The sequence below is a fragment of the Otolemur garnettii genome, unplaced genomic scaffold, assembly GCF_000181295.1.
Source record: "Otolemur garnettii isolate 467f Iridium unplaced genomic scaffold, OtoGar3 scaffold00002, whole genome shotgun sequence".
In the NCBI taxonomy this organism is placed as follows: Eukaryota; Metazoa; Chordata; class Mammalia; order Primates; family Galagidae; genus Otolemur; species Otolemur garnettii.
The window spans coordinates 1,612,681-1,619,908 of NW_003852397.1; the positions used below are offsets into that span (position 1 = coordinate 1,612,681).

At 38.5% G+C, this 7,228-nt stretch overlaps 1 protein-coding gene across 1 annotated transcript in view; it reads left to right on the plus strand.

The window, feature by feature from the left end:
- The window catches only part of LIN28B (lin-28 homolog B), a 131,791-nt gene that overhangs the window by 68,299 nt on the left and 56,264 nt on the right, over window positions 1–7,228 (plus strand). Inside the window, exon 3 of the mRNA XM_023512906.1 lies at window positions 6,717–6,901. Coding sequence (XP_023368674.1) covers window positions 6,717–6,901 — 185 coding nt within the window. The remainder of the gene's footprint in view (window positions 1–6,716; window positions 6,902–7,228) is intronic.

Below are 7,228 nucleotides of genomic sequence, written 5' to 3' on the forward strand. Positions count from 1 at the left end.
AAAAAAAAAAAAAATATATATATATATATATATTTTATTCTTGTCTACAAACCAAAGTAGTTGCATTTTTTAAAACACAGATTTGATGTTGATTCTTCTAATACCAAAAAAGTATCTGTAGCTATATCCATGTTAGACATAATAAAATGCTTAAGACGTCAATCAGAAATTTCCATTACCTTGCCCTATCTTGCATTTTTTAACTTGGATTTTTGGTATCCTCCTGCTCAGTAATACACTTAAATACTTGTCACCCTTACGCATAGCATTAACTGTGAGTAAACCATTACCTGAACTTAGATTATTGTCTTCAATCTCCATTGAAATCTCACTTGCTCTTCATGCACTCAAATTTATGTACCTTATGTATAAAAGCATCTATAATGCTTCTACCTGGCATAGACTCCCCCTTGGTATTTATTCATTTACTTCTGGGAAAACTTTTTGGTATTATTCATTTCCTATTTTCTCTTTATTTTTTGTATTCTCTCTACCTAGAACTCATATTAACATGGAATATTTGTCTTTTTGGATTCATCCTCTGTATTTCTTGCTTTTTTGCTCATATTTTTATTCCCTCCCTCCTTTCCTTTCCTATCTACTTATTCTGTATGCTGAGAGATTCTCTAATACTTTCCTAACTCACTTTTTTTTTTTTTTTTGCAGGTTTTGGTGATGGGGTGGGGCTAGACCCCGGGCTACTTTTCCTGTTCTTAGGAGAGACAGGGTCTCCCTCTTGCTCAGGCTGGTTTTGAAATTCTGAGCTCAAGCAATCGGCCTGCTTCCACCTCCCAGAGTACTAGGATTACAGGAGTGAGCCACCATTGCCGCCCTTTTTTTTTTTTTCTAAAGAAACAAGGTCTCACTCTATTGCCCTAGCTGGAGTTGAGTGGTACAATCATAGCTCAGGATAACCTGAAATCCTGGGCTCATGTGATTCTCCCACCTCAGCCTCTTAAGGAGCTAAACTATAGGTACATGCCACCACACCCAGCTAAGTTTAAATTTTTTTTTTTTAATAGACACGTAAACTTGGTATGTTGCTCAGGCTGGTCTCAAACTCCTGGCCTCAAGTAATTTTCCCACCTCAGTTTCCCAAAGCCCTGGGATTTCAGGGTTTGATTTTAAGTTTTCTGAGAGGACTTTTTATATTATCTGGTTGTTTTTTGATCTTGTTGTATTGATGATATATTGTCTCAAATATCTCTGGAAGTACTAATTAGATTGTGTATAAAATTTCTTTTGTGCTTTCATTTACCTTGGCCTGTCTTAATTATGCTGCACGTTTTATGATTGTTGGTTGACCCTTTGGGTATATGAATGAAGGATAAGAATGAAGGATAGTAATAACTTAAGGTCAAGTGTGTAGGGAGCCAGTCCTTATGCCAGTGGCCTGCAAATCGTCAAAAGAATAGGAGTTTGCACACAGGTTTCAGTATTTTACCAGTTGCCCAGATACTTCCTTTAGTCTTTTTAGGGAAGGGCCTCATATTATTTGTCTTGAGGCAATGTTTGCCTTTTTTCACCTGTGTAGGTAGAAATAGGATGAAGTGGGCGTATCATCCTCACACAAACCTTCCATCAACCTGCCTGTTTTCAAGAAGTGGTCTTCTTGCCCTTCATCCCGTGAGCACAGTCTCTGGGGTTCTGTTAGGAATGTTGGTTTCTGCTTTTGCTACAGCCCTTCTGTTTCAAAGGGATGGCTCCTTCAGCTCCATTCTCAGATAGCACTGGGATTTCTAGACATTTGTTGAATTCAGGTTTCCGCTGGTGGCACCCTTCTCATTCCCTCTTTCTTACTGTGGACACATTTCTTTTTTATTAATCTACTGCCATTTTGATGGCTTTCACAGAGTAATGTGAATATCTGTTGCTCAGCCTGCCATCTTGAACCAGAAGACAGCTTATGCTTCCTCAAGAAGAAAATGTGCTCTTAGCTCTGCTGAGACTCAAGTATGAAACTGTAGCAATACTTCAGAGCTTTTCCAGACTGGTTAGGGGAAAAAAGCATGTGCTGAGAGAGATAAGTAATCCCGTTCCCTTGTTGGAGCCCGGGGGAGAAGTACTTGGCAAATAAACTATAGTGTTTGGGCAGTTCTCACTTGACTCTATATTTTTGTGACTATTTTTTAAAAAGTTATTTTTAACTAGTTGGGAGGAAAAAAGGGAGTATCTTGGGGAAATTAAAAGCCAACATTTTTATATTTCTTAAGTAAATTTGTGCCATGATGAACTTTAAAAATTGAAATGAAGGGAAGAGGGAGAAAAGGGAACCTTACTTGGTTAGAGAAAGAGGAACACAAACTAGAGGTGTTAGATGATCTAATATGTGCACATTCAGTATTGGCCTGTTTCATTGTGAGTACATGATATCTTAGTGTGTATGCAGTTTCTTCTAAATGCTTCTTCATTTATCTAGTCACTCCTTGTTTGTTAATTCAATAATTATAATTTTCTTCTGTATGGCAGAGATCCCCTTTTGGCACCAAGGACTGGTTTCATGGAAGACAGTTTTTCTAGGGACGGTGGAGGGTGGGGGGATGGGGCAGGAGGCAGAACTCAGGGGGTGATCCTGTGTGGCCTGGGGTTTGGGGACCACCATTGTAGGGAATATCCTTCTGTTTTGTCCAAACAAACGGCACAGAAGAAAACATAAGCCCAAATACCAAAAGTCCTGGCTTATATAGATGTTACCAGTGGGTTAAAAACAACATAAATCAGTATTCTTGGCCTGGATATGCACAACGGCATCGAGGCACATCAAAAGTGGCTATTTCCTTAGAAAATGTGAGTAGCCTGGATAGTGTTTGAACCCATTCTTCTGAGTAAGGTATCACAAGATTGGAGAAGCAAGAATCTAGCGTACTCAGTTCTAATATGAAGCCAGCAGATGATCTAATACATGCCCACAAAAGAGAAAAACTCAAATCAATTCAAGGTGGGGGGCGGGGGAACAAGGAAAGGGGAGAAGAGGGGGGAGTGGGATTAGTGTGTACGGCGCACCTCTTGGGTGCGGGGCACAATTATAAGAGAGACTTTACCTAACAAATGCAATCAATGTAACCTAATTCTTTGTACATTCAATGAGCCTGGACCAATAAATTAAAAATAAATAGATAAATAAATAATTGGTTGGTTGGGGGGAAAAAAGAAAATGTGAGTAGAAGGAAAAACAAGGAAAATGGATTCATATTAGCTTCTGAATGGAGTCAGCAAATAGCATTATTACCCTGAATATTATAATTCTTTCAGCATTTTATTTCAGATAAAACATACACAGTATCATTTGGACATCAAAAATATGAGAACTTAGTTTATGTAAGAGTGGGACCCAGAATGTCTGACTTCGCCTGAGTAACTCATTTAACCCTTCAGAGTTCAGTCCATGTTGATTAAAATGTCTAATAATTTTGCACGATTTTATTGCTACAAAATCTATAATTTTTTTAAGTACTTGTTGAATGATAGCTATTTGCAGGCCCTTTCGAAAATGCTAAGATACATATCACCATCCCTGGCCTTCAGAATATTCAAGGCATACTCAAATATTTGCATCTCACAGCGTTATATTGTAAAAACTATATAGAAGAGTCAGTTAAGTGAAAGGATAGAGAATTTTATAATTGGAGCAACTGAGGATGATTCCATAAAGGATTGTTTGAACTATGCTTTGAAGTTTAAGTAAGATTTTAATGTACAGCCAGAACCAGGAGAGTATGTCCTTGACCAGAATAATCTGAAATACAGAGATGAGAAAATATTCAGAGAATTACAAGTCAGTTCGTTTTACTAATGCAGGGGTTGTGTTTTAGAGTAGTCAGAAAGGAAATGGGGAATATAAGTAAAGGTAAGATTATGAAGGATCTCGTTGAAAACTTCAGAGGCAGGAGACTAATAGGCTAAGGTTTAAGGAGAGAATATGCAGGTATGGAAGAAGTTGCCGAGTAGGAAGGAGAACCTGAAAACTGTACTTTATAAAATTAATAAAAGGTCATAAAGCGGGATCTGTGATAAGGGCCTGAAATCTGCAAAGGTATAGGCATAATTTTATTTTATTTTGCACTTTTTGCCCAGGGCCAAGTTTAAACCCACCACCTCTGGTATATGGGGCCGGTGCCCTACTCCTCTGAGTCACAGGCACTGCCCAGCATAATTTTAATTTTATACAGACACACACACATAGATGCATATACAGATATAGACGTATATTATGTGAAATACCAGCCATTGTTCCTAGCTTACGGTCCTATAGTTGCTTATTACTTAAGAGTAACATAGCTGATGATCATAAAGATTCTTTGCTTTTTTTCTTCATTGCTCCCGTAAATAACATCACCCTTGTAAAACCTAAGGCTAGTCTTTGAGATATCTTCCAGACCCGGCATTCCAGTGGGGTGACTGACCCGGCCAGACCAGTGGCTCATACCAAAAAACTAACTCAACTGGTCCTGCGACCTGGGAAACAACTCAGCTCAAGAAGACAATTCTGCTTTTGCTTCCCAGCCCTATGAGTTCATCTCCAGACAGTGAGCAGATCTAATTCCCTAGCCTTTTGCCCACCAAACTGTCTTTAAAAATCCTGGCTTGGGCTGGGCATGGTGGCTCACATCTTTAATTCTAGCATTTTGGGAAGCTGAGGTGGGAGGATCATTGGAGGCCAAGAGTTCAAGACCAAGTCCTGCAACAGCAAGATCCTGTTTCTACAAAAAGAAAGTGAAAAATTAGTGGTGTGTGGTAGTATGCTCCTATCATCCCAGCTACTCAGTAGGCTGAGGGAGGAGGATCTCTTGAGGCGAGGAGTTGGAGGCTGCAGTGAGTTATGAACCATTCTGCTCTAACCTAGGCAAAAGATTTTAAAAACAAACAAAAACCATAGCCCAGAAATTCTTGGGGGGACAGATTTGAGAAAGTTCTCCTATGTGGCATCCTGCAATATTAAACCCTTTCCTGCTGTAACCCCTGCTGTCTCAATGTATTATCTTCCTGTTGAGCAGCAGGCAGTGAGCCTGGTTGAGCGATAACAGTTTGATGCTGAAATGTAGTTAAGATCTGAAGGAGAGCCATGGTATAATTCAGTAAAATGGATGGCACAGAGGAAAGAGAGATTATGAAGAATGTACAAGATTCAGTAACTCATTTGGGTAATATTAAGGATTAGACCTGGTGTGACTGGAAAAATGGAGGAACCTTTAATAAAAATCAGCAGTTTAATGGGAAAAGTTGATTTTTGTGAATTAATATAATACACGAATTCCCCATATTTTGACAGGTCTGTCCCTCCTACGCCACAGCTATTTTGGTATAATAGCAAAGAGATGACATGTTTTGTGACTCCTTATCTAAGACTCCTTTTCTTGCAAAGCCATTTCTATGGATATTCATTAAATTATTGTCAAGTATTTATGACTCTCAATGGCCTATGTACTAATTTGGGGTGAGGGTGCATATGCTAGAATTTTAAAAAGCATTCTTTCCAAGTATCATGAAGAATAGCCAGCATTTACTGGTTTGTAAGAGCCAGAATTTTACTTTAGATTTGGAAAAGCAGTTCACTTGCAAATTATACCTTGCAAAATTGTAATAATGGAAAATGAAATCAAATGAAGTTGGTAAAGTGCACCGACTCAATTCGGTGCTAGAAAAGTGCACGGGGAACGTTGAAGGGGTAATAAGTGATAGAATTATTACCACAGAGAGAAGACACGTCAGTACAGGGTAGTTCTAATTAAAATGCTGTTGTTTTGCTTTCATAGTTTCTGTGATTGAACTAGGCTGCACTTCATCCAATTCAAAAGAGAAATAATCTGCTCTTTCTTGAGTGGTGAGGGAGAGAGGAAATGAAAGAACCATTTAGAAATAGTGAGGAGCAAGCTTAGGAGGAAAAAATGGGAAGATGCTGTAGAAATGTTAAAATGACTTTGAAATAATAATTTGATATTTTAAAGAGTGTAGGCAGTTGTGATTTTTTTTCCCCCTGCATCTCACCAGACAGCAGAAAAGTTGTCCCCAAATTACAGACTTCCGCCCGCGTGGAGGATTTCGCTGTGTTGGGTGACCTGCACTGGAGACAGGTTAATAACCATGCTTTTATGGAAGATGTCTTACTTTCACAATAAATGGTCTCCTTTTGCAATGGATTTTGAAGTTTTGTTATTTTGCCTATGTAAAGATCTGGTTATATGTAATTATTTAGTTGCCTTTAGGATCACGGAATTGAGAGGGATGAAGCTGGTTCCATATTTCTCTAAGTACACTAGTCATCTGTACTTACAAAGGAAGGGTTCTAGGACCAGTTAGGTTGAGAAACTAACTGGTTAGGGTCAAACACATTAAGGGAGATTTTTATTAAAATAGTTACAACCTTTTACAAGACAAGGCTGTGGTTGTTTTTTTTGAAACTTTGTGTGAGTGTCTGTAGCAAAGTGGAAGTGGAATTGCTGGGTCAAAGAATATGCACGCTGAAATTTTTCTAAGTATTACCACATTGCCTTTTTTAAAAAATGGTAATAGTTTATTCTCCCACTGCCAGCATTACAATAGAAAACTTCAAAATGGTGTGTTTCACTGAACTAAAAAAAAAAAAAGAACAGGCTTCGTACTTTTGTAATGGGTAATAGAATATCTGGCTTTGTTAATCTTAGAATTATGGAGATAATTTATAAAGCAGCCATAATGATGCTCTCTTTCTTTCTCTCTCTCTCTCCTGCTCTTTACAGAGCAAACTATTCATGGAAGGATTTAGAAGCCTAAAAGAAGGAGAACCAGTGGAATTCACATTTAAAAAATCTTCCAAAGGCCTTGAATCAATACGGGTAACAGGACCTGGTGGGAGCCCCTGTTTAGGAAGCGAAAGAAGACCCAAAGGGAAGACACTACAGAAAAGAAAACCAAAGGGAGATAGGTAATCATTTTACTGTGTTAATTTGTGAGTTGATTGTATTTGGAAAAGATTTCCAAAAATGTCGTTACATTTTACATTATTGGATTTAGCCAAAAGAAAATGGCACCTGCGTGTACGTGAATAGAATGTCTCAGGAATAGAGCTGTCTCGCAATGTGAATTAACTAGAGTGTACCGAACTGAGCATTCAGTGTTAAGCACTAACCATTCTCTTGACCATTCCCACCAGACTGTTCTGAAACCACAAAGGAAGAGTTTAAGATCCCACTAGGCCAAGAGGCCTCTCCAAACATCCCAAATTTGCTAGTGCCCACCTATAAAAACTACA